The 27497-nt window shown below is 41.8% G+C and overlaps 1 protein-coding gene and 1 long non-coding RNA gene across 2 annotated transcripts in view; one reads left to right on the top strand and one right to left on the bottom strand.

Annotated features, from left to right (window-relative positions):
• ntrk2a (neurotrophic tyrosine kinase, receptor, type 2a) overlaps nucleotides 1–10066 on the top strand; it is a 79376-nt gene extending 69310 nt beyond the window's left edge. The window contains exons 18-19 of the mRNA XM_086206289.1: nucleotides 1748–1906; nucleotides 3758–10066. Coding sequence (XP_086062415.1) covers nucleotides 1748–1906; nucleotides 3758–3943 — 345 coding nt within the window. The 3' untranslated portion in view covers nucleotides 3944–10066. The remainder of the gene's footprint in view (nucleotides 1–1747; nucleotides 1907–3757) is intronic.
• The window catches only part of LOC147259980 (uncharacterized), a 36652-nt gene extending 17999 nt beyond the window's left edge, over nucleotides 1–18653 (bottom strand). The window contains exons 1-2 of the long non-coding RNA XR_015116462.1: nucleotides 18256–18653; nucleotides 14841–14980 (exon numbers count right to left, since the gene is read on the bottom strand). This is a non-coding gene — a long non-coding RNA (uncharacterized LOC147259980). The remainder of the gene's footprint in view (nucleotides 1–14840; nucleotides 14981–18255) is intronic.
• Between the last annotated feature and the right edge of the window lie 8844 nt (nucleotides 18654–27497).

Genomic DNA, 27497 nt, shown 5'->3' with positions numbered 1-27497 from the left:
ATGGGGCATATTGTCATTAAAAAAAAAAAAGAAATGCCTAGGATCTTGGCTCCAGTACTTCCCATAAGTATCACACTTCAGTGTAACAACCTACTGTACTGTCAGACAAGGTGGAATAATGATTCCCCCCCCCCCCACCTTTCTTTAAGGGAAAAATCACCAGGATTAACAGAGGAGCAGTTTGTTGTTACAGCTGAGCAACAGAGGCAACAAATTAATATGTAAACTCATTATAGCCTTTATCCAAACATAATTACGTGCTAGTGTGTGCAAGAGGACCAAGGTGCTCATTCACCTCTGCTCACTGATGAGGCATAAAATGATTTTTTTTTTTTCCTGCTCTGACCTCTGTAGCTGTATTAACCTGCTACTGGGCTGCAATCACCGCCTGTTGAAGAAATAAAAAATAATTTAAAAAAAAAGAGCTCTCAGTCAGCAGTAAGAGCATCAGAAGGCTTATTTCAGATTAGAGTTTAATGAAATGACCGGTTCCAGCTGGATTATTACCTGCCAGCCATTAAATACCATCAGTTTATAGTTAATGATATTCTTACAAAAAAAGAAAAAAAAAACTGTCAAACGTCATCCAGCCACATATGTGAACCAGCAAATGTTTGACATTTATCAAACTGGAGTTGGTTTTAGGATTCTGACTTTACTCTCCGATATGTACTGACCTCAAAGCGACACGCCCCGCCCACTTATGCCTTGCAGTGCTTGTCGTTAGACATGCAAGAATCATGGATTGGGCCAAACCGAAGTTGACTGTCATCTCCGTCCATCAGTCAAAAACCTGTCACCTGGGTGTGTCATCGCAATGGTTCGTTCATCTCAGACCCTCGACTGTCAGAGCCCAGACCCTCAACAGCAGCTCTGCAGTTCCGTGAGGTTCCAGCAACGCGCACACGTTTGACGTTGATCGGATGAATGGTTGAGATTGAGTTAGGGGCGTCGTGCATTTATATTTAGATTATATGATCTGTGGTGAGTTTATGAATTCAGGAATGGACATGACAACCCTGCTCCACTGTCGCATATTGAGCAGCAACACGCCGGCCTATAAAACTACCAATTACTGAGTGACCATAATGAACGGACAGTGTAATGCAGAGCTACTCCTTCAAATTTTGGTTCATTTTTACAATGTGCTCTGTAAGCTAGCACGCTCCTGATGTCTGACTGGATTCGGGTTAGCATGCTGCTCCATGGAGCAACCAGCCAACTTCTTCTTGCACACCAACAGTCTGACGATGGAGAAGTGCAGCCATCATACAATGAATGTTATCTGGACACGGCTTTTACTAGAGGGAATATAAAGCTTTTCCTTCTCAATATACTCGTTTCAATTTGAAGCATGCACTTATTAGACATGAAGTCTGGTGCAATACTGTTGCAAACCATCAAACCTCACTTCAATGCTTCAATCAGCACTTTGGGGGAAGGAAATATTTGCAGTGCTTTTTAAAATTTATTGAAATTCTTAACTGAACCAGGTGCTGGATTTGAAACGTTGTGTGACAATGCATTCTCAGTGCATTGTGTCCCGGAACGGAATAGAAAAGAACACAATGAAACAGAATAAAGCTTCCTGGTATATTATGTGGATGTCTGTCAGATTATCGACCCTGAGGATCACAGCCCTCTAAATCTTCAGTTAATTTCCTCTCCAGCTCTTTCTACTGAATACTGACTTTACTCTGTCTCTCTCTCTCCTTTTGTGTGTGTATGTGTGCGTATGTGCTCCAAGGTGGGAGGTCACACAATGTTACCAATCCGTTGGATGCCCCCCGAGAGCATAATGTACAGGAAGTTCACCACGGAGAGTGATGTGTGGAGTCTGGGGGTTGTTCTCTGGGAGATTTTCACCTACGGCAAACAGCCTTGGTACCAGCTCTCCAATAACGAGGTACAGTAACGAGGTCGTTCACTCAGTTCAGTCCCTTTCCTCTTTCGAATGCACGAACAGAGAAAACATTTCTGTTGTGAATGGGCACCACGGTACTTGAAAGAGTGTGGGTTTAAACTGGAGGGGGAAAAAAATGAAAAGTGTTTAAAGGACAAAGCAACAGTGATGCGTTGGATGTTGCAGCTTTGAAAGATGAGGAAGCAGCACTTCCCTCAAATGTTATACTAAGTACATGATGCGAAATTGTTCAGAAAAAAAAAACAAAGCTTTCCACACAGTTTATCGTTTGTTTTGCTGCAGTTAATCATCACTTCATCATTAACAGTGAAGCAGCCAGTAAAGGATGGTGTTTTTATATTTATGAGAGCAGTTTTTATTACGGTAAGCATAAAAAGACACAGCTAAGTCTAACAGAAATATTTTATGAGAATAAATCTTATACTCGTTTTTTTGGGAGTGAAAAATAGTCAGAAATCAAGATCTTGCCTTCAAAGAAATAAAACAAAATACGGACGCTCAATTTACAATCAACTCCGAGAAATCAGCCAATTTCAGTGAAAATCTGTGAATTTCTGCATCTTAAAAACAACAAATGTATTCGAGTGTTTACTGATCAAATTTTCTTTTGGTCAAACTGAAATTGATAAATCAGCAAAATGTTTCCGAACGCGTCTCACATTACATGAAATTACAGACAAAAGAGGCTCCCAATACATCTCAGGAATGCATGTGCCAAGATAGAAGAGTTTTCCTGTATCAGCAAATAAATAATCCCCCCCCCACACACAAAAAAAACAATTGGCTGTCTGCCCGTCCTGAATATTTAATCATGCTTACAAATCTCCCTTTTACTAAAGGACTTGACCCAGTTTCCGGAAGCCCCTGCAGCATCAGAGCCCTTCAACCCTTCACCTTCACCCCAACTCTGGTTACAGCCTTCTCCTCCAACTCGCTCTGGTTACATCCCAGATTAACCTTTAGCCTCCTCTTTTTTTTCTCCATTTACATTAAATCTCCCCTAAATTTTGCAGTTCACTCACCTCTCGACGCAAATCCAATTCTCAGATACCGTCAACTAAAGGATAGAAGGTTTGGTTTCAGAATGACATACCCATTATTTGACTGCCCTCAAAAACCGATTGCTACCAGAGAACAAGGATGCGTAGGTTCTTTATTTGGTAAAATGATAGCATATGGACTGGCTCCTTAATGCCAAAGAGATAAATAAACATGAGCATCAAACCGTTTGGAGGAAATTTTTTTTAAGCTTTTAAGGAGCTGTTTGTTCATAATTAGCATTCACTGCATGCACACAGAAAGGTGCATCTAATAGCCGAGGAAATTATAAAAGGCCGAATGATTCTTAGAGCAAATAACGGTATAGATGTTTTCCAAAGAGCTGTCAGAGAATGATCCCTCCTCTGAATGCAGGAGTTTAAGTCTCTACAAATGCTCATCCTAAAGTAAGTTTAAAGCTTATTTTTTTGTTTTTAATGAAAAACATTGAATTAATTAGATGGGGGGAAAAATAAGAAGGTGGAGATTTTTCCTCTTGCACTGCTTTTGAGAAATAGAGTCGGATTTGTCTGGTTGTCAGTTCCGATGTTGTCCAACTTCATCCCCTCAGTAAATAATTTATTCACGGTGACATTTTTACTGCATGGTGCTGCAGTGAGGTGAAACAACTTCACCGAGCAGATGCTCCATCACCTTCACTGGAGCTTGAACTTGCAGAGCTGTTAAATTCAGCTTGAATAGATTGGAAGGGGGGGGGGGGGTGTCCTGGTTCTTTATTCGCTTGCTGCTGACAAGGAATGTGATTTCTGTCTGTCTTTCTGTTTCTCTCTCCAGGTGATAGAGTGTATAACCCAGGGCAGGGTGCTGCAGCGCCCCAGGACCTGTCCTAAAGAAGTGTATGACCTGATGCTGGGCTGCTGGCAGAGGGAGCCGCACATGAGACTCAACATTAAAGAAATCCACGGCCTGCTGCTCAATCTGGCCAAAGCCTCGCCTGTCTACCTGGATATACTGGGCTGAACGCAGGAGGACCCCGGTGGAGAGATTTGTGTGCAGTGTGTAAATGAGAACTGTGTTGTATGTTAATGTGTGTATGTGTGTGTGCACTTGATGTGAGTCATTTGCATGCATGGTTTTGTGTGTGTGGACTGGGATGGACGTGTGCGTGTGTGCGTGCAAGGATCCACTGTACAGGTTGTGAAACTACTATCAAACTCTTAAAGGCAATCAGAAAAATTCCTTAACTCAGCCCCGCCCGCCTCTTTCCCCGTCTCATCCCAATTCCCTCCTCTGAGCATCTTAACTCCCTCGCTACGTCCCAGAGTGACATTTACAAAGAGTGATTGAACTCTGGAGATGGTTTAAAAAAAATAAACTTCTCACTTCTTTTCAAATGCTTTAAAACTGACAGGGGCTAAATTAATCAAACCTGATTAGCAGGACTTCAGATGTAACGACTCATCATGAGGACTTAGCAACCCCTCACACACACTGCCTGTCGGACAAAATGACACATCTGAACATCTGGAAATTTCAGTAGAGGAAACATGGAGACGCGAGGGAGCGATTTCCAAAAGCTTCAATATTTTGAGTGTAAATACGAGACTGTATATTTCTGAGGAAATGGCTCAGAGCGACGTTGAGCCATGAAGACACTGTGTTTGCCCCTCCCAGCCTGTCTGTTTAGCTGCCTGTCTCCAAACTGTCCAACATTCATCCAGCAAGGCACGGTGATGATTAACGCCACTAGACAGAGACTAACAGAAGAGTGAACAAAGCTGGAGGAAGAGTTGCCTGAGGGGGTTCCAACCAACTAATGATGTTATTCTATATCATAATTGTGAATGTCAGATATTTGAAATGTAAAATCCATCGATCCAGCACTGATCAACACTGTTTCTCCTCATGCACCAGACTGAGGTCTTGACTGCACAGTCATACACAGGGTAACACAATGACCACTTTGATGACCACACCCCCCCCCCCCCCCACACACACACACACACACACACACACCCACAAAGTGACAGATGCTCCACTCGTGATGTCAAGCACTCATGTCGGAGGTCAATTGATTCATTTATCCGCAGCTGTGTGACGATCGTTTGGGGTGGGGGGCAGGGGGTGGGGTTTAGTCTGGATGGGGTGCGGAGTGTAAAGGTTGCTAAGGAAGCCTGTCAGCGCTGTAGAAGGTGTGGTTCATTTGGTCAACCCATATTAAATCATCAAGGCTCTCAGCACTCAGACATGTTTGAAAACCACATCTGTGCTGGATGCAATGCACATGAGAACACATACACATGCGCGCGCGCTGTATACGCTATCCAGGCATCCCTCCATCTCCACACACACACACACACACACACACACACACACACACACGTGCTGAAAGACACTCAAAACGGGCCGAGAAGGAAATTGAATTGTGCATGTTTTATTATTTGAGCGGTGCAGTGCTTTAGTCAGGCCCCGTGCTCTGTAATGGTGTAATGTATATTTCATTACAGCCTAATGGGCTCCATTAGCACAGTCTCCTCACAGACATTCAAGACTTATTGTTTTATGGCTGAGGAGGAAGGATGGAGTGATGTGGGGGAGAAGAAAACAGAAGAGAGCAGTGGAGAGGAGAAAGAAGAGGAGAGGTAAAAATGCATCTTGGGAAGAGATGGATAGGAAAGGTGAGAGTCCGAACGGGAAGAAATGGAGTAGAAAGACGATGTGGGAGTAAAACAGGACGAAGGAAAGATGAAGGAGAAAGATTGTAGAGGAGGAGGAGGCGGCTGCTGGTGGTGGGAATGTCCTCGGGGAGAGAGTGAGAGTAAACATCCATCATTACTGTGGCCGGCAGATGTTCTATAAGCCACAACTTCACACCTTCACATCCCATCACATTCCATAAAACACACAAACACACACAGAGTTACTGGCAGTCCACTAACAGCATACCTCTGAATTTAACTCTGTAATGCACCACACATCTCAACTACTGAGGTACACTGCACGCGCACACACACACACACACACACACACACACACACAGTACAGACACATTGTATATAAAAGCATGCAAGGAAACACATTTCACGTTTTACTATTTACAGACATTAAAAAGAAGATCATAGTCACGGCCATTTAATTTATCTGAAAAAAATTAATTTGATCTGGAATTAGAGGTATTACTTGTTTATAACAACAGCACTTGATGGTATTGATGTTTGTGTACTTGACTTCTTTTGGTTGATTTATAGTATTTAATTTATAAATTCTGAAGCATTTTGTACATTTCTTTCTAAAGGTTGCCTTTTGCAACCACAAACTGAACACTGGTTTAATTATGTTTGAACAAATGTGTAAAATAATCCTCTGATGTATTTTCTTGGTCAGGCTCCCTCTTAACAGCGACGTAGCCTGTCCTCGTGAACTGCACAATGGACTCTACAACAGGGATGGATGCTCGCATTTGATTTGGCAGGATGAAGAATTTGTTGTCACTGGTCAGAACGTCAATCCTGAGTTAATGACAGCATTTTTTTGGAGTGATATTTCCCCTAAAAGTGTCATTTGTTTATCAAGTCCTTGCCATCACGTCTTTAATTTATGAAGGTGTGATTTCCCACATGCGTAAACTCTTGGGTAATCCAGAATTTTAAAAAAAGAAAAAAATGCCAGCTCTATACCAGAAGCAAATGGACACCTAAAATGAAGAACTACACAGAACGACCCGTTGGAAAGTCTCAAACGCACCATCCAGTGTAAGCCAAATCTTCCTCATCTCTCTGCTACCCAGAGGTAACGCTGCACAGCATGCAAAGATCCAGCAGCAGAGTCCTGGCCAGGGTGTAGAAGCTGAGACGTTTTAGTTGAGATCAAAGTGTTTTTGGAGTGTTGAGCATACTGAATAGAGAAGCCTTGGATTATGCTGGATTATGCGTTTAAGAGTTTGTAAATGGCCGTTTTAATGTTGTTAATCTTTAGTTTATCGTTTGCAATTACTCAACTAGTGTTTTCAGAGTTCTGGTTTCACCAAGAAGTCACGCAGGGGATGGAGGAACGTCTTAATGAATTTAAGATATCTAGTGCCGGGTATAAATTACCCTTTTGATGACATCTTTTTTTTTTTTTTTTTTTAAAGGGACCTCAAAATCCATCCCTGCTGTACAGACAAGTAGAGTTTTGCACTCTAAACTTGCCACATAAGTCTGTGCAATAACAGAGGGCAGGGTGTGTGAGGGCCTGTGTGTATGCTGGAAAAAACTGTGAGACAAACAGTGCACACGAACGATGTCAAAGAAGCAACATCTCAGCTGGCCTCACTGTGCACCTGCCGTGTTTCTGTTTTTGTTTTTTTTATTAAATTATGAGGTGTGTCATGCTGGAGAGCTGTGAGGTTTTGACAGTTATTGGTAGAGGCTGTGAGAGGGATGTTCGTTTGTGATGAAGACTTGTCAGCACAACGCCGGAGCTCTCGGTGAAAAATTTAACACAGCTCCAGCTGAAGATCTGGCTGTCCCCGCATTGAGGCCTCAGAGCAAAGCTATCGGTGAAAAAAAAAAAAAAAAAAAAAAGAACGGACATCTTAGAAAAGGAAGGACTGACAATCACAGACTTCTATCTTTCTCTCTTATTCAAGTGACCTACTGTATAATAGACTACTCAACCAACTTTCCTCTTCTATGCTGCCTATACTGTATGTGATAGTCTTAAACTTTGGTCTCTAGAAGTGCTACTTTTTCTTTTTTTTGTAAAATGAAATATCATTGAGAGGAATGAACAAAAATATATGTACAAATGTGAATAAGCTGCTCAAAGAAATCAGTCACTGTGTCGGAGACTGTGTCAGTATCTAGATTGTACTATTTTCTCTTCTTTTGTCTTAGAAGTGGAGGGCAGAGACGCTGACTAGGACTCAAAAACACACAAAATGGCATACTGCTACATATTCCCATGAAACATTCATACGTTATCTTATGAGAAGTTCGGCACAATTGTTCACGCATAATCCATGTGATTGTCCAGAAGCCTGAGCGATAAGTGTACCTTCACATTGCAGGATATTCCTTTTATTCCCAGTGGGCAATGCAATATTGTGAGATTGTTTTGACGCTGTGGTTAAGGTCTGCTGAGGGTTAGGCTCTAAAAACAACTTGGTTAGGGAAAGATTATGGTTTGGATTTGGGGAATACTTCACCCTAAAGGTGTGTTTTGCGTTTCAAGTACTAATAAATAGGTGGCTTGAGCTCATAAAGACATTTTTCTCCTTTAACACCGCTCCAGTGTGCCTCCAGAAGGCAGAACTAGCTAGCATTGTACATTGGCTTGAAGCTAACGATAACAATCTAATGGCAAGACCACTCAAAAACGGCCATTTACAAACTCTCAAGCACATCACAAGGTACAATCTGCATCCCTTTTATCCAGCTGTATCCTCAGCTATCAACCAACACTTTGATTTGAGCTGGAAACTTAAAACTTCTAGTACCTCAACCGTAAATGAGCAGTTTTGAAAATCCTGGCTGGTTGTGTTTGACAAAGTTGAACAATTGATGAAACATAATTTGTTGCTTTTGGATCAAGTCAAAGTGCTTGTGGATTACTGAGCATAAAAACTAGATTAAGATCTTGATTATCCCAGACAAGGAGTTTTAGAGTTTTTAAACTCAAGTTTTTGGGCAGCTTTTTCCATTGTTAAGCATAAGTCACCATTAGCTTCAAGCTAAATGTATGTGGGTGGCTCATTCTGTATTCTCCAGTCACAAAGAAGTGATGCAAGAAACTTATTGTTTAGGGTTTGAAAGGAAAAATTTCACTTTTCAGGTGAAGTGTCACTGTAAAATGTCAATAAATTAATAGAAATGGGGCAAATGTCTTGTATTGCTCCTGGTTCCTGATTAAAAGCTCTATATGAATTAGGGTGCATTATTTTTTGGAGGTATTAGGAAGACAGCGACAGCGAATCGTCATTACGCTGGCGTGTACGTGTGTGTGTGTGTGTGTGTGTGTGTGTGTATAAGGAAGGCTGAATGAGTCAGGAGGGATTTGTAGGCTGGGTTCAGACTCCAGCCAAAATCTAGTTCAAATGCAATGAGATTCAACAGAGGAATCTGGCATTGATTTGTTGTCACTGCTCACCAATTCATGATAGATGACTTCGTGGAGGTTGGTGTTATGGCAGCTAAGATTTATGGAATCACCCAATTGCTTTATTCATGACTCCAAAATCAGCCTTTTTCCCGCAACACAACTTACTAAAACCTGAGTTTTACAAAAGTATATCGACAACATAAGAGCTATTTTCCTTCACCTGCATCGCCTCACTTCAAAACTATTGTGCTGACTTTGGGCTAAACCATGTGACTCAGTGTGCCGAAGAATATTCCACAAACCGATAGACACATCCTGACTTTCAGTGTGTTATGATCCATATCACATCTAATCCCTTCTCCCTCACAGCCTTCCCATCACAGTGTAAACTAATAGAGCTCAAATATCAAAAAGGTCATCTTTAAGATTACGTTTGTGCTTGGATGCTTTTGGAGCTCCTTCGCCCTGAAGAATGTAAAACCACAAAAACTGCTTCTCTGCAAAAACAAAAAAGAAAAATTGAAAACTGATTTGCTACATACAGTATCTGTTTTTCCAAAATGGGTTCTTTGGTTCTGTGCTATTTGTCTGTGTTTAGAGGGGTTCTCTGCTGCCCTGCCGGTAGTATAAACAGACTGTGGATGTTATGTAGGTGTCTTTATGGAGAGACATGTCACACTTCACAAGCCAAACATTTCTGTTTGAAAGATGGATGTTACAAATGTTATTGCGAAGCCTCAAAAAGCTCTTAAAATTGTAATAAACATCTGTATTGCAAATGCTACGAGGTAATTAAACGCTGAAAATCTTCTGACTGATGCAGCAGCTAATGTCTGTCTTTGTGAGCAGGTTGTTATTTTGTACTGCAAATGTTTTGATGCCACCCATCTGTGCTCTGCTGGTGCATACAAACACACACACACACACACACACACACACGGAGGGGACGTGTATCGTCAGTGTGGTGGAAATGATCCTAGTGAGTGATGATGGTAATGATGTGATTTCTCTCTGAATGTGGGCCAGTCTGTCGTGATACATTGTAATTAATAAAAACTGTTATGTCACATCAAAGCTCCTTCAAATGAATGTATGGGAAGAGTATGAATGAATGTTTGAAAACCAGACAGACAAACATGCCCTTGAAAAAGACCAGAGCAGCAGGCTGCAGGCATTAAAGGCAAAACAGACTGAATTGAATTCAGTGATAGAACTGGAGTGATTGAGTGATGCTACATCTCTGCTATTCTATTAATCCCGTTTTAAATCCAATGTGTTCAGAGAGGGGGGGGGGGGGGGGGACAGCAAAAAAAACCACACTTGGTTTGCAGATTAGTAGCACGCTAAGGGGTTTGTGGGGAACTGTAGTAGCAAATTGGACAGGAGAGTATACCTAAATCCCAGATGTAATTAAGCAACAGCTGAATTAATATGTTCTCTTCGCACAAAGCCTCTGTATCCTATTTATCTTTTAATAAAAATGTCATTGGAAAGCAAATGAGAAATGCAAAAGGCAGCACAAAATTCACCTCAAGTGAGTGAGCTTGAGTGAGATGCGTGGGTGTGGAAGGAGGGTGAAGCACCAAGACTCAGCAGGCTGTGTATGGGTGTACTCTTTGTTTGCATTACTTGTTGTGGTGAACACTCACCTTAGCGGGACTCCTCTGTTGCACGGGGAAAAAACTGGAATCTGAGGTTTTGGTTGATGTTAGTGATAGGATAAAGATCATGGCAGCGTTAACCCCAGGAAATTAACGTTACACCTTTCCCACTCGTACATACCCGCGTACAAGCAGGTTTTTCCAGGTCAGGGTAAACCTGCTGAGGAGAGCCAGCTGATACTGTTCCGACATAGCTAGGACGCAGCATCTTAGGCTCATATATAATATTTAGTGGTTGTTGTAAAAGCCTCAGAGAACAGTGACGTCTGATTTTCAGCCTGAAGACGGACTGAAAGACGACAAGCTTTCATTGCCTCCATGTACGATGTTGATAGTGAAACTCTGACTGCACGTCAGAGATCGGAAGCGCTGAAGGCCGGTTGATAAAAATAACCATATTCAAGCTGGTTTTGTGTTCCCATCAATGCCAATCGAAGCTGATAAATATTTGTGTCTACAGCAGGATCATGTGACCCAGGAGGACATGCAGGTCGAAGCTGAAAAAAAAAAAAAAACACCAGGTGTGAACAGGTGTTTTTAGGGTTTTTAGGCAGGTGGGAATGGAGCTTTAGTCCTAAATCAAGAAAGCAAGCAGTAGTAGCGCTCTCCTCTGTGTACAATGAACAATCCCTGCACTCAGCACTTCAACCTCATAAATAACACTTTTAATCAACACACACACACACACACACACACACACAGTTGTAAAGATGAGGGGGACCATAAAAGCTGATCTACTGTGTGTCACAAGAAGACAAAGAGGGATTGCTGTCAGTCTTGTGAGATTGACGGCCATGTTGGTGGCTCAGTTGGGAAAGATATTACAACGTGTAGCATGTAATTGCAGTATCCTGAGTTTTAAATCCAGCTTCATGACAGCTCCACTTCCCTCTGCCTGGAGACAGCATCACTGTGCCCTTGATCTTAATTAATACATGCTTAACCTCAATATCTGAGGTCTTAAAATGTTCTTTAGAAAAGGGTGGGCACTTAACTGTAGACCAAACAACCGCTAAAAACAGAATATAAGTGAGGTCCCAAGTAATTTTTAATTAAGTTAACTAAATTGTAGAGTGCTTCGAGAGCTGTTGAGGCGGAAAAGCGTATATAAATAGGGTCCATTTACCATATAGTCTGTTTAAACTGCTTTAACTCAGCAAATGTAATTGCCTTGTCTAGAAAGCTGTTTTGGGAACTTTTAAAGAGTGAGGTGGTGGTTGAAAGGGCTCTCACCGATGATAGTGCCCACTACCTCTCACCACATCCTATAGAATTGGCGAAAATGCCGATGGAATAAATTAGGATCCTTTTTTTCCCACGGTGAGCACTCCAACACACTCGATCATGGGCAATGGTTGAAACACCAGAAAGTTCCCATCGGGGTTGAGGTGCTTCCTCCCAACAAACACTGAAATAGGTGTTGGAGCCGCATTTGAGTCCCGTTCATAACAGTGTTGCACACCTTTGATCCAACAATGACTTTCTACACATGACCAGACCTGACCAGCTCTTTACCGGGCCAACCACAATATTTCTGACAAGTTATGAGCAGTTTAGCTCTTGTTGGCCGTCAGTCACCATTGGCTTCAAGCTAAATATACATGGCTTTGATCGAAGTATCAATGGAACTGCCTCCCAGACTGCCACAATGTCGGCTCCTGTCTGACTGGAGTCAACGTCAAATTTAAACGACAATCCTACATTTGAAAAAAAGGAGAGCTTCCTTCCTTTTTCTGGACGGAAAAAAAGACCATGGAAGGGCAGGAAAACAAGGAATAAACACTGATAAGTAAAGGACAAACAAAACCCACAGACAGGATAAACACAATCCCAATGCTGTGCTTAACCTTATCAACAGTGACTCAGTCAATATTGTCACTCCCATCACCAAGGTCATCGCAGGTTCATCAGTTGGTGTTGAGGCATTCGAGAGAAGGAGGGGGAAAAAAAAAAGACCAAAAGGGATGCTGACATGGTGGGATATGAGCCTCGGGTAACCACAAATAATGTTGAGCTGCGATCTTTGCAGGGCGAAAGGAAACTTCAAAAGGTTTGTGTGTGAGATGTAATCAGGCTCAGACTGGTAAATGCCAAGGCTGCAACCATCACCAGAGAGGGGGGGGGGGGAAATAATGTTCAACAGGCCCTGGCAGTCCACAGTGTTGGGAAGCCCATTTAGGGATTGCAAGTTCACCAATTATCAAAACCAGACCAACCATCAAGAGTCCTCCTACCTGTGGATCCGTCCATCTCAAGGCCAAAAGAAAAAAATGAAAATGAAGCAAAGACAAGAAGAGCAGCGTTCAAATCAAATCAAACATATTCATGATGTGATCAAAAGAGTGAAAAAGTTCAGGGACAAAAATAAATCTTGAGGATAATGCAGCAAAATGTTAACATATTTATTATCCAACAATACACAACTTTGTGCCAGCTGCTGCAGTACGAAGATAAACACTGCCAGTGACAATGCAGTAGTAGTAGTAGTAGTAGTAGTAGTAGTAGTAATAGAATAAAGAGTAGCGGGAAAGAAAGTTTTTAACAAATAAGCCAAATCCCAGGATAGGATATTGTTCCCAGTCCCAGCCTGGATTCAGAAAAGACACCAACATATCAGTGCTAAAGTCTTTACATTAATAGAATTCATCAGGAGAGGAGTTGCTGATTCTATCAACCGCTCAAGTCCAAAACTACTGACAGATGTGGGGAAAATTTCAGGGAAATTTCCATTTTGCTCGTGGTAGTTCATGAATTTATGTTCTCTGAGAGAGAAAAAAAAAATCCAGCACTTCCTGAGGGATGGTGAAATGTCCAAAAGAAACAAAGGATTTTACCACTGACGACTGAAAACCCACCAACTGCTTCCAATGCCAGCCAAGAAAACAATGGCTACCAATGTGAGGCGTATTGTCTCCATCAAACATGCCATGCAAAGCCTGAGTAATGTTTCTAACTATAGCCTGCCTCTGCATTAATTCCCTACTATTAGCTGGAGAGTTATCCCCTGAGATCCAAGCGCTGGGGAAGAGTAACAGATGAAATGTGTGATTATCACAGGAAGACGGCCTCACGGAGAAAACACAACGGAACAATGGTTCCAAGGAAACAAAGGCCAGGCGAGCCAGAGAGGCTTCATCATGATGTGGACCAATGGGAGATTCTTTCATGACTGGCAGGTAGTCATTAGTGGTTAATCAGTCCCCGCTGCACCTGGGTGGTGACATCAGCGCCACAAGGGGAGTGTTTAAGCCAATGTGCTTCCCTGGATGGGTGCACGTGTGTGTGTGTGTGCGCGCACGCGTGAGAGAGACTGAATTATGGTCATTTTCCGGCTACAACTACTCTTATCAAGAATAATGAATGCATTTTAAATGATCTGTTGCTTCTGAGCGGAATCATTTTGTTGGATTATTCAATTGAAAGCGTTTTCTTCCTCTTCAAGCAAAGCTCATTCATTTTGCTACCGATTTGGAACTGTGAATGCCTTTTTAAATCAACACATGAGGACGGTTTTAAGTGGCAACGTGAAACTCAGACACTCAAAAATACAAAGGATTCTACAGGGTTTAATTTTTGTGATAAAACTTCTTGTGGTGGCGTGTCAGACTAAGGAATCTTGTCAGGAGCTCTACAGCATGTGAAGTGTCTATTAACTACCATGAAGACCTCCTTATACCAGACCAAGAAGCTTATTAAGGAGAGTTGAATCACGACTTCTGCCATTTATCATCATTATTATCATCATTATTATCGTAATAATGACACCCATGTTTCTTTTCATCTTTTACTGGGAATACTGGTAGGTTTCGTGTTAGAGTGGTGCATCATGGAACAAAGAGGAACCCTTGATATTTGGGTGCATGTGTGATTAACATCATGAAAACCTGCACAGTTTTGCTTTGCCAGTGGCGAAGTACCTGCAACTGCCCCTCTGTCAGTCGATGGATCAAAACGACCAGCGCTATTTTCATGAAATTTGACTGAATAGACCATCAGAGCAAAAGTCTGCTTTTGTTTTTTTCCATTCTTCTTTCAAAAATAAGTAATTTTCATGCTGAAAATAAAAATATACATATGAAGCTTGGGTGGAACTTTAAAAGTCCTTCCCTGAACGGTCTGCAATTTCTGTTTTCAACACATTGTCAGAGTTTATGCACACTGAGACGTCACCTCACCTGACCAGTGACCCTTCTGCCTGCATTCCTTGACCCAGATGCTCCTCTTCAACACGGCCTCTGGTTTCCTGCTCCACCTCTCACATCTTTCTTCAGGTCTTTGTATGGGTTCGGTCAAAAGTTCCTGACAGTGATGGATCCTAAAAAGGAGCATAAAAAAAAATATTCTACTCACTTGTCTCCTGTTGTTTCCATCATGACAGCTTATCACTCATGGAAATTCCTCTGGTTGCCGTGGTAACACTTGGAGATTACTGTTCCGTGTGCGCATGCCTCCTTTGCATCGCTTAATGTTGAGTTAACTTTGTTAGGTTGCAATCTTTCCAAAATTGCCAAACTTCTTTGAAGTTCCTGGTCTCTGGTTGCTACACTGCGGATGGTCTCTTCCTGTGTGAGCGCAGCTTCATCACCAAAATTTCTTGTTGTCGCTAACCTGTTTAATTTCTATTAGACACCTAAAGTTCCTCTTTTCCCATTTCTAAACCTCAAAACAAAATGTATGTCCCTGCCCAAGACCCGGGAGCAGATTCCTTCACTAAAGAAGACATTGTAGCATAAAGGTGAAATCATTTCCAGGAGTTCGGGGAATGAAATTCTTGATCAAAAATGACCAGAAAAGGGTCAGAATGGACAGTTACAGATACAGACAGCACCCCTGCAGATCCGCTGGGTGATGATCTGCACATAGATGAGGGGGGAAAGGTGCTCTACTACACACAAATGCCTTCTCACAGGAGGACATCATCAAAATGGAAAACACAGGACAACCGTGCAAACAAGAGCCATTCCTCATCGTCTGTCTCCTCCTGCTCCTGCAAGAGTTTCCTGTTCCACCGAAACGGAACAGCCAGGGGCTTTATCAAGATTTATGAGCTAAATCATCATTGGAAATATAAGACACTTGTTGGGGCGTGAGGGGAGATGGTGGAGCAGGAGAGGGGGATGGTGCCAGCTGGAGGAGGTGAAGGGGGAGGGGAGGGAGAGAGAGACAATGATTATAAACATGAGAGATAGAGACAAGGAGAGGAGGACAAACAGGAAGATTTAGGAAAGAACGAATAGGCCTGATCCAGCACATCGTTCATGCCCGTTCCGTCTGCCTGCTACGTGGCATCCCATTAAAAACTGTTTTAAAGTGAAACTCCAAAAGAGGAAAGAAAACGCTGAAACGAGACGAGTCCTCCGTCACAATCAGAAACTGCGTCACGCTAATGTTTCCCGATTATTGCTTGCTGCTGCGACATTGACCTTGAAGTATGTGTTTATTTAAAACCACATCTTTCTCTATACTTTTTTTTTTTAACCTGCCCTGTTCAGCAGCTGGGGCAAGCAGTATTGATGTTCCTGGTGCCTTGTTGTACTGAAGCAGTTTTACTCTGCAAAGGAGGAATCTGATAAACTCCTCCTATCGCCATTTGTGCTTGATTTTATTAGGAATGGTATTGGTTTGTTGATAAAGCTACCAGACTGAGGCTCAGGAGAGGATAGGAAGAGACAACAGGGACGGGGGGGGGGGGGTGGGAGACAAACAACAACAACAACAGAAAAACAAACAGTAACAACAATAACAATAGAGAGAGAAAAAAAGAAAAACCATTGGTTGCAGAATTTCCAGTGCAAGGTTACCATTTGGTAAATGTCTGAGTGTGTGATTGTGGATCAGTTGTGCACCGCATGCGTGTATGTGTGTGTGTGTGTGTGTGTGTGTGTGTGTGTATGTGTGTGTGTGTGTGTATATGTGTGTGCTACGGTTTGTCTTGGATGCTGTGGGTAGCTGACTGTAGCTGATGTGGGGGGCCAGGACATTACACCCACAGTCCAGGATAGCAGGCAGGTCAGAACCAAGCCACCAGGGCACCCAGAAACCCCCAGAACACGGGGAGCCCCAGGCCACCCCTCCCCCCAGGAAACAGCCACAGGCTCAGCCCATGCCAGGACCCGCAGGAAAGCATAGGAGCTCTATACTTCAACCACACTTTCACGCCTCTGCGCTGGTGATGCTTTCGGGTCGAAGGTGCACAACACTCGGTCGAGTGGACTTATTCCCTCTCAGTTGTGCGCAGCCAGCGAAGAGCATTTGTTTCATGTTGTCATTGTGTATAACGAAGTCTCTCGACAGCAGACTTTATGACATTGATGCGGAGAGAAGCAATAAAACTATCTCTGACTTTAGAACTCCTCCTGGAGGCAGGGATGATGCAGTATTTCGAGTTTGTACATTAACCCATTCAGACCTTGGCCCCACTAATGACACATCATAACGCGTTTTCAGTGACATTCTTCACCTCCGAGGGTTGGTCATGTGATTACTGATACGTGCGTCTGTTGGCAGAACTAATGGACGCTAAGAACAAGCAAGTAACTTTTAGAGGTGATTTGAATCAAACTGTGGATCTTTAAGACTCTTCAAGGGCAGCATGTTATAGACTTAAGAAAATTCCTGAAGATTTGTGGCATTTGGGAAGAAGAATTATGAACAGATTTTTATTATACTCTTTTCAAACAGCGATCTCTCTTTGTGCACTCTTATTAAAGATGGAGTCTTCATCTTCATCATCTCTGAGCCTTTTGTCTCACCCGGCTGCATTCTTGGTAAACTTTGTGTCATAAACTGACATGTCGTATCACAATGGGAGTCTGGAGACTAAAAGCATTAAATGGCACACTTAAGCCTGGAAATAAAGGACGCATGAAACGCCCTTAAAAATGGTCAGCTATTTCTATGCAAATGCAAATCCCATGAGATCATGTTGATGTTACTTCTTATACGCTGCGCCCATGCAGAAGTGCACTCCCGGGTGTGGTTAGTACACTGCTCTCCATTTACTAATTATGCTGTGTCCCGTCCTTGTTCCTCTGTCCAACAGCACGTGATTCCCATCATCTCGGAAGATGTTCCCCACCCCTTAAATGTGTCTCCAAAGGAAAGGAGGAGCAAGGTGAGGATGGCTTCCAGGAAACATTCGAGAAGCAATAGAAACCCTTCTTTGAATACGCACGGGGTGAAGTGCACCAGTTTTAAGAAGAAAGTCTGATCGCTTACATTCACCACTCTGGTTTCAATGCGTTTTGTTTTCCTTGCTGTATCAGCTTTTCAGTTTTGGTTTAATTTAATAACTGAAAATGTCCAGTGATAATAATATCATGGTCTTATATCGTCTATCAAAGATAACTGCCATGTTTTGATGTTTCATTTGGTCATTCTGAGTTGAAGGGAAAGAAAAAAGGACATTTGATGATGAATACTTGGCTTTGGTCTCACTTTTTGCCATTTTCAGACTTTTCTGAAAAGGAAAGTTACTGAAATAACAGTCGTCTGATGATGATGATAGTGTTTCATTTATCCTCATTTTTGAGTTTGTTGCACTACTTCCAGGTATCATACAGTTGTTCAGTGTTTTACTTGTTTGCTTACCTTTGTCCACGTAAGGATTTGAAGGGGAAATCAAATTCAGAGAACAAAGGCTGAAAAAAAAAAAAACCTTAACAAAAATATGCCAAAACAAAAAGTACTGACAAAACTAAGAAACTAACTAATGAAGTTAATGGGAGACACACAAAAGACCGTCCAAACATAGCGAATGACCAAACAAGAAACAGGTACAACAGCACTGATTAACAGATGAGACACAGGTGGTCAAAGAGAGAAAAAAGGAGGGAAAATAGACAGGAAGGAAGGCACACAAGACACAGGAGGAAAGAGATTTTCAAAATAAAACAGGAACTTGCTAGAAAAAAAACTGACACTAAAGAAGCAGCATTTAACAGTTAAAAAAAATAGAGCTAAAGAGGAGCATGAAGTAAGACATGAAAAAAAAGTAGAGCACTCAACTAAAAATCAACTGTAAGGTTAAAACCAGTGTCAGCTTCCTTGTGTGTGAACTGGAACGGCCAGTGAAGCTCATTCAGATGTATTTTTATTTGTTTCGAATAGTATTTTTTTCATGCTAGTGGTTACATCTTGCTGTTGTATGTTCGTCATATCCAGACAATCCAGGCCAGTCTTATCTGTCACCATCTCAACTCTGAACCAAACTTTTCCACTGGGATCGACTGCGTATACTGGTGAGGGGTGAGGAAAAAAAATGTAATCAAAATTCAAACTGTGAAGTGCTTGATAAATGCCAGCCCTCATTATACTGCTGTCTGTGTCACCTTTAATGAGCTTAGCGTCTGTCTACAACAATACTCGCTATAAAAGGACTGCTGAGCCGCGTGCTTCTGCAAATTAGATCAAGTGTGTCTGGAAATGTCTGATTTTCTTTTTATTGACTAATGAATTGATACAACCGATGTAAACAAAAATAAATCATCCTAATTGGTCCTTTCATATTTGATAATCATTCATGTTTGTCGAATGTCCCGTTGAACATGGAGATAATAGGGGATTTTAGAGGTTTGGAAGCGTGGTTAAACAGTGCAAGAATGAATTGGAAAGATGTAAAATAATCATTTTCTGTAAGCTGTAATAAATAAAGTGATGATGTATAAGAGATAAAATAAGCAACATGGAGAGGAAAGTGTGGTAGAAAGAAAAAAGCAATCAAATAAGGGAGCAAGAAGAACAAGAATTAGAATTAAAACCTGATGCAGACGTTGCTATCAAGCATCAGGAGACAATAACAGAAAACACTTGGGAGCATGTTAGGGTGATGGAGCGGGCAGCCGAGCAGAGTGAAGGAGGGATGGGCTTTTGATGGAGTCTCAACTGGAGTGTTTATGACGAGGCAGCGCCAGCAACGTAATGAGTTGACTGATCAATCGTTCCTCCTTGCCCCGCTGGATCAATAACACTGTTTTGACATCCTACATTAAGCTCTAACTAATTGCCAGATTGCTAAATGCTTTTAAGAAGGAAGAAAAAAAAATCCAGGGTAATCAATAATGCAATCACACCAGTGACTCTTCTGTACTGCCAAGTGAAGTGTAGGGATGCATTTGGTTTGTTTATTTGTTTGTTTGTTTATTACTTTTCTATTCATTCGTGTATGTATGCACGGTGAGTGTTAAGAGAAAAGTTGTTTATTGTTTTGTTAATTAGAAAGTGTGTTTTATATTTGTTTGCGTGTGGCTTTGAGTGTGCAAGGGCAGCTGGGAGTTGTGGTCAGGGGAGGCTAGCTGAGCAAAGTGCTGGTGTATTTGGGGTTTGAACCTCAGCGGAACAGTTAGTTGACTTGACTCACAGCTTGTGGCTAAACCACCACGGCTCTAAATCACTGACCAGAGATAAACACCTTGAGTGAAGGCGTTGTGTAAATCAAGTACATCATGGAGTGTGTCAGAGAGCAGTACAGTGAAGAACTGTTATGTTTGTTGTACCTTGGGTTTCAATTGATCAAACAAGCCTGGTTATATAAATAGTTAGCAGCTAATTTTAGATGTCTGTTTTTGATTGACACCTTCTTTTTAACTGCACAGTATTGTTATGTCTACCTGCCGAGGGACTGCTGAAGGAAATAGGCTAATAGCTGAATCTGGTGTAATGCATCTTCTGTCATTAATAGAGATTAATGGTTTTTGTGCAGGCGGCACGGTGGTGCAGTGGTCAGCACTGTCGCCTCACAGCAAGAAGGTTACGGATTCGAGCCCCAGCTCAAGCACAGGATCTTTCTGTGTGGAGTCTCCATGTTCTCCCTATTCCTGTGTGGGTTCTCTCTGGTACTCCAGCTTCCTCCCACAGTCCAAAGACATCAAGAGGGGACGAGGCTGATTGATACTCTAAATTGACTGTAGGTGTGCCTGTGAGTGTGAATGGTTGTCTGTCTCTATGTGTTGGTCCTGTGATGGACTGATGACCTGTCCAGGGTGAACCCCACCTCTCGCCCTTAGCCGCTGGGATAGGCTCCAGCCCCCCCCCCCCCCCCCCCCCCCCGTGATCCTTAACAGGATAAATGGAAGAAAATGGATGGGGATGGATGGATGGTTTTAGTGCAACATCTCTGACAAAATTAACATAAGATTTTAAAAAAAGGAGGCGAAAAGCAGAAAACAATCTGTGAATAAACTGGATGAGATGCCTGTTGGAGTGTATGCGTGCTTACATTCTGACATGACATTTTGTCCAGGTGAGGCTCTCTGCAAACCAACAGGAGATATAAAGCCCTTTTCCATAAATCTTTTAGAGAAGCAGAGCTTCTCAGCCTGGACAGTCTCTCCTGTACAGTTGCTTCATGCATTTTTAACAGGGAGAAACATGCCGGACAAAATGCCACAGATTTAAAGTGCAGCTGCTTCTGTGGCTGACCTGCTATCTTTCTGTTTCACAATACACACATTCTAAGGCCTGCAATACGAGGCCGGCAGTGTAAACAGCGGTGAAGGATAAATAATACTGAATATAGTTGTAAAAAACACTGAATCAACCAGTGTCTGTAGTGGGTTCTGTGACTTCTTGACTTGAACTTTAAGCTAATGTGGAGGTGCTGATTGTAGAATATTGAAGGAGATGCTAATTGCATGCAGATTATCATGATGGAGGTGTGATTAGGCGCCGTGCCTCTTGCAAAACCACTTTGTTTGATTTTTAAGTGTCACTCTTAAGTCTTACCCAAATCTGTAAGTGTGCCTGCAAAAATGTCTGTACCTGTAACACTGAAACAATTAAAGTAGCTGCTTCAAAGGTTTGGTTTGCGTTGATTTTGGCAGCCCTCCTGGCTAAAGTGTTTACCTGAAGACGGGCCATCATGACGATCTCAATCTGCCTCACTCTGAGACAGAGGAGCATGTTTATTTGTTCTGAAGGCGAGTCAGAGAATATGTAGTACGCTGTACTTTAGTTTGAATTATGTAAATTAGGAATCTTAGTTTTTGTTTCATCTCATTTCTCAGGAAAACCACTTAAAAACTGGCTTTTAGAAAGTGATGACGCTGTAAACTGATGGTCTGGGTTGCCCATCTAGGCGTGGATATTATAGTAAACTGAGATGGCTACAGTACACAATCAGAAGTTGCTTTAATAATAAAACCACTAGTTGGCTAAAAAATAAAGCTGAAAAGGCCAAAACTCTGACGAACAAGTTTCAGCTAGTTCTGCTCTGCTTTCTGTACGTGTCAAGTGAATATTCTGGGAGTTCTGGATGGTGGATCAGCCAGAATGAGGTTTTCCATAAATCCCCTAAGACTTATGATGACATTCATTATTTAGTATTACCTGACATTCTGGAGACAAAATAATTCAACATAACAGTTGAGAAAATTATTACCACATTAATAAATAATGGAACTAATCATTCATTTCCACCACACACTAATTGTTTTTTAAGTCGTTCTTTTTTAAGACCTTGCTTTGCAGAGAGGAAATAAATCCACACGCGTTTCACATGTCATGGATCTGTGTGTTGTGGTGTGGTTACTTGTATGTTTGTGTGTTATTGACTGTGAAAGCAAATTTCCTGCTATATATGATTATTACTGGTCGCTGCTCTCAGGATAATTATGATTTTTTTGTTTGAGAATCAATCATACATCCCCTAACAGGAAATGAAACGATAAATTCAAGTCATGAGTGTGAGGGCGGCTCTTCTAAAATGGCTGATGGAAAGTGACTCACTGATGGGAATGTTTGATGTTGTGTTGCGATTATAAAGATTATAATTTCTCATTCATTTTCTCTACTCAGAGTCTAGTTCTCATTTTCCATTACATCTTCCCGTCCACCCCTCTAGCTCCACCCCTGTCCCTGATGCTCATCACCTCCTTGCATCCATATATCTGCTATTAAAACACCTAAATTATTAAACCTATAGTGATAATCAATCAATAACACTCTTTCTTAAAGGGATATACCTCTTAATAATTGACTATTTTGAGAGGACCTCTGTCTCAAGTGTGTGTGTGTGTGTGTGTGTGTGTGTGTGTGTGTGTGTGTGTGTGTGTGGGCGTGTGTGTGTGTGTGTGATTGAAAGGGTTCACCCATTTGATTGTGAGGCCACCTGCTTGTGCTCATTGTTTCCTTTGATTGAGGCGAGCCGTATTGAGGTAGAACAGTTCTGACGAGGGTCACAGATGACTAATTAAGCCCTTACATCACATTTCTGAGGAAGCTGGAAAATAGTAGTACAGAAATAATTTTATAATATATAATAATAAAGCGACAAAGCCACAGGTGCAAAAGGGTAAACAAACACACCGCATACTGCATTACACAACTCTGACTATTTTATGTGTGACGATTCACTTGTGCGTCTTCAAAGATTCTCTTTTCCATATCACTTCTGAAGTGTAAAAGGGAAGACACGCGTCTCCCCCGCTGTCTCTCTGAGCCTGTTTCTCTGCCACTCTAGAGGGATTGTCCTTATTCAAACTGTAAGTGTGGAAATGAAATGAGACCTGCTTATGAAAAAATGCTGGAGCTACATTTGTTCGAGGAAACTGTCCGGATCCTGACCCAGGAGGGATAGAAATCCTTTGTTTGATCTCATAAAAGTTAGAAAAGTGCCAGGAATCGAATGCAGTTTTTTTATTCTGTAATTGTTAGATAACGGTCGTATAATTTCTCATTGTGGGCTGTTTCATTTGCATGGTCTGATTCATGTGGTTTTATTGTTTGTGTGCTGAGAAACGGAGATGTTGTTTTGCTCAGGTAAGCTTCACGCTGAAGTTTGGTTAAAATACCAAAATTTGTGCTTCAGAATAGGAGTTTGCCCCAATAGGTGATGTCACGTTTAAACGGTCCATTATGTTGACAAATGAAAGAGAAGAGGAAATACAATCGTGCAGATTTTTTTGCTCATCTAAGGAATAATCACTAAAATGTGACCTCTTCAAATTTAAATTATGCACGTGGTTACTCATTTCATGTCTCATTTCTGTATCATTGCACAGCTTAGATTTCTATCCAACTGTTGTTCCTGTCAGGTTCATGTCTTGTGCGTCACTGTTCAGCGGATCTTGCTGTACCCTCCACTCTCTGGTGTATATTTTGGCTCCTGTGAGTCTTTGCTCTTAAAATTCCAAAAGAGCTTTTGAAGCTGAGCTCTTTCAGTCAGGAATTCAGCCCTCAGCCCCTCTCTGCCTTCTGCATCGATAACAACTCTCTTGTCAATTGTGACAGCCGAGTACCTGCTGCCTGCCTGCCTCAATCCTTAAATTACCTCCTAAATCTTCCAGGAGAGTCACACAACTGCTCTTACATTGCTCATGGGATTGGAAGCTACTCCTTTACCTTGACACAACAGTCACTCAGTCAAGCTGCGGGGTCATGCAGGAGGTCACATAACTGAGCCTTAGAGATGATTTGATTGACAGCTCGGAGGAAGATGCATCGCATTAGCGGATATCGTGTCATGTGTCCTCATTGTTTTAAGAAAACCACAAGAAGAAACCGTACTGTAACGGTGCACCCGGGTTTATCCTTGAAGGAAAGAAGGAGTGTGTTTAGAATCTGAAAAGCTGTATTCATTGATCAGCCAGGTCAGGAGTGACCTCAGGCCTGTCAGTCACCTGTCACACCTGAAGTCCCAGCAGGCTCCTCGTTGCTGTGGGACTCTCATCATCTTCCATGGCTCAAGAGGAGACACAAACAAATATAAATGATGCTGTGGAAAGGTGCAGTTTTAAATAGTTTTCAGTTTTTGCACTTAAACATGCAGTTTAAGTTTAAGTGCCCATATTTTTATGGGCACAATAAAAATGTGGCCTGTTTGAGGATTGAGAACAGAAAAACACTCATTTCTATGGCTGACATATATTAACTTACACATTAATTACACTCCTGAGACTATTTGTGTGTGTGTGTGTGTGTGTGTTTGTGTGTGTATACCAGTCTGTCTGTGTTTCTCTCTCAATCTGTCATCACTACTCACTCATTCATCAGCACGATGTGTATTCTGCTGTCTCGCTGTCTCTCCCTCTCTTAACATTCAGGTTTATGTTAAGTGTTTCTGTGTCTTTATGTGTGTAAAGTGCGTAGTAAGTCCCTGAGTTAACATGAAGGATATTATGGCTGCTGACCTTGCTGGCGTCTGTCCATCGACGTCCTCAAGTCGCCTCGGTGTGGGGTCTGACTGGACGCTGACACAGGACTATTAGATGCTACGGTGCCGTTGTCTTTCCTTTGGTTCTCACGTTCTCTCCTTCACTCTCTGACAGAAAGCTGACACAAGAGTTGTCCCTTTCTGTCCCCTCTTATTCTCAGTATTTTCTTTTTGTTTCCTTCTTGTTAACCTTCAAACATCCCCCCTTTTTTCCCATCAATCACTTAAACATTATAAAACATTTTTAACCCATTTTGGCACCCTTTTTGCAAAGTTAAAGCAAGAAAAGTTCGTTTTTACTGACGTGAAAACACTTACCTTAAGTTGACCGCTGGAGGATGAACTCCCCTCCAATATGTATATATGTTGTTTTTATTGTGTGAGAGAAATATATTTCTTTTGTCAATAAAAACATTATTATGCAGACACTGTGAACATGAATGATTCTGATCACGTGTTTTAAAGTTGTACAGCACGGAGTGTCTTCATTTTTCATTGCTCCAGTCAACGTATCTCATTAGAATGTGTCTCTTTTTCCCTCTTAAACAATAATTACAGCCATAATTGATGGCTGTAATTATAATACTGTGTGTAATGTAATTGTAATACTGCTCTGGAATGCTGACATACAAAGACAACATTTGTGCTCCTGGTGGCACGCGTGTATTTGCAAACATATATCCAGAGTGGCTTTGGAGCAGCATATACTTCCTGTTTCCAGCTTTGTTAACCAATGATAACTTGATATACTCTGGAGAGGACTGTGGGAGGCAGTGCCGGGGGAGGAAGTCGAGGGAAGCAGGGGATTGGGGAGTGCATGAAAGGAGGGAGAGAAGAAGAAAGCCGTGTCATATTTGGGTTTCAAGAGAGGAAAAGAGTCACCCTCAAAGATGAAATATCTGAATCAACCTCTATTGTGTTGATAAAACTTCAAACAGGATTTCCACCACAAGAGATGAAGTCAGATTTTTACTCCTTTTGCTCCACTGTCAGAAGTAGCATCTACATTGTAACTGATTAGATGTCAGTGGGTCTGAGCCAAAATCCCTCTGTTGAACTGCTCAGAGCACAATGGCGTTCGTTATTCAATTCTTTTTAATTGGTTTCAAGTCTGCCTCATTTGCATGTGCAGGCTAAGAGGGCATCTTATTGGAAGAGAGGTGGGAATGGAAATGGGTGAAAAGCACCCAGAGCACGGGGGGGGGGGGGGGGGGGTGTATAAAGAAAAGCTAAAAGGAGGAATGAATGAACAAACAAGTGAATAACAGACAGGATGTGAGTAAGTGCTTCTAGAAAAATCCGTCTCTCTGGTTACCCAGGCAACGAGAGGTGCAAATTGGCTCTGCTCCCTACGTAGCCAATTATGTCTCTGTGTGTGTGTGTTTGTGTGTATGTGTGTGTGTGTGTGTGTGAGAGAGAGAGAGAGAGATAGAGAGTGTATCTACTATCTAGCTGTATTGACATGCAAAAGAGAAAGTGGGGCCATGTGAGCCTCAGTGAAATGTTGGATTTGAACGTGGTGCGTTCGCTTTTGTTACTTGTGTCAAACTGACTTCTCTCAGTTTACCACCAGCCCCAAGCTCTCCGTCCTCCACACACACACACACACACACACACAAATGAGCAAACACTATTTTTATCTTTGCAAAAATGCACTCAGAAGTGGCTCCCCTTTGTGAGAGGGAACATCTAGGTTATGACACCATTATCTAGAAATAGGATTTATTGATATCCCAAGTTATCACTGTCGCCTCATAGCAAGAAGGTTCTGGGTTCGAGTCCTGGCTCAGGCACGGAATCTTTCTGTGTGGAGTGTGCATGTTCTCTCTGTGCCTGCATGGGTTCACTCCAGGTACTCCGGCTTCCTCAATGGCTCTACATTAAATTTTATTGCACAACACACAATTTCTTGATGGCGCTTCTCAAACTTAGCCAGGCAGAAACAACCGCCTGCTCATGTGAAAAAACTGAATACAATAAAAAGTAGATGTCATACATGACTGAATCATACACAACCCATATGAAAATGACTTTTAAAAACACAAGACAAAAACAAAAATAAAACCATATGACAGGAATAACGCAACAAAATGGAATTCAGTAAAAAGTGTTGTTAATTATCAAATGGGAATAATAATTCCTCAATAAAGTGTTAAGTTATCATTTAAAAAGAAAGGGACCTAGAAATATTTATTTATCCTCATATGGAAATTACTTTGCTAGCCTTCAGCTGTTCCAAAACAGTTTATGAAGAGGAAATAATTGTCAGTATAAAACTACTACTACTACTAATAATCAGTATAAGAATCAGAAAGAAGCCTGATCAGAATTCTCCAGCCATTCCAGAGAAACTGACCTACAACCATAAATATGTGTCAAACTTAAACTGCTCTTGTTTTCTGTATAAATTCCCAACCAGCTTGGGTTAACGCCAACCAGTAATGCAGAGATTTATGTAGTATTTCATTAAATGAGAGGATGGTGGTGAAGCCTCCGCACCTTCCAGTTGGCTCCTCTCCCCATCAAAATGTGCTCATACAGCTTCACACTTTCCAGAGTATTTTGATACTGAATTACAATGAGATCAAGTACACACACACGTATGCTTATTCCAGCCTTGTGTGCTGCTGTGACATGCAGCCTGTACACACATGTCTTTGTCAGACACTTCTTTGTGGGCTTG

The sequence above is a fragment of the Aulostomus chinensis genome, chromosome 6 (genome assembly GCF_037954235.1).
Source record: "Aulostomus chinensis isolate RoL2024-O1b breed Wild chromosome 6, RoL_Achi_v1.0, whole genome shotgun sequence".
NCBI classification, from domain to species: domain Eukaryota; kingdom Metazoa; phylum Chordata; class Actinopteri; order Syngnathiformes; family Aulostomidae; genus Aulostomus; species Aulostomus chinensis.
This window is presented reverse-complemented; position numbering and strand designations above follow the sequence as displayed.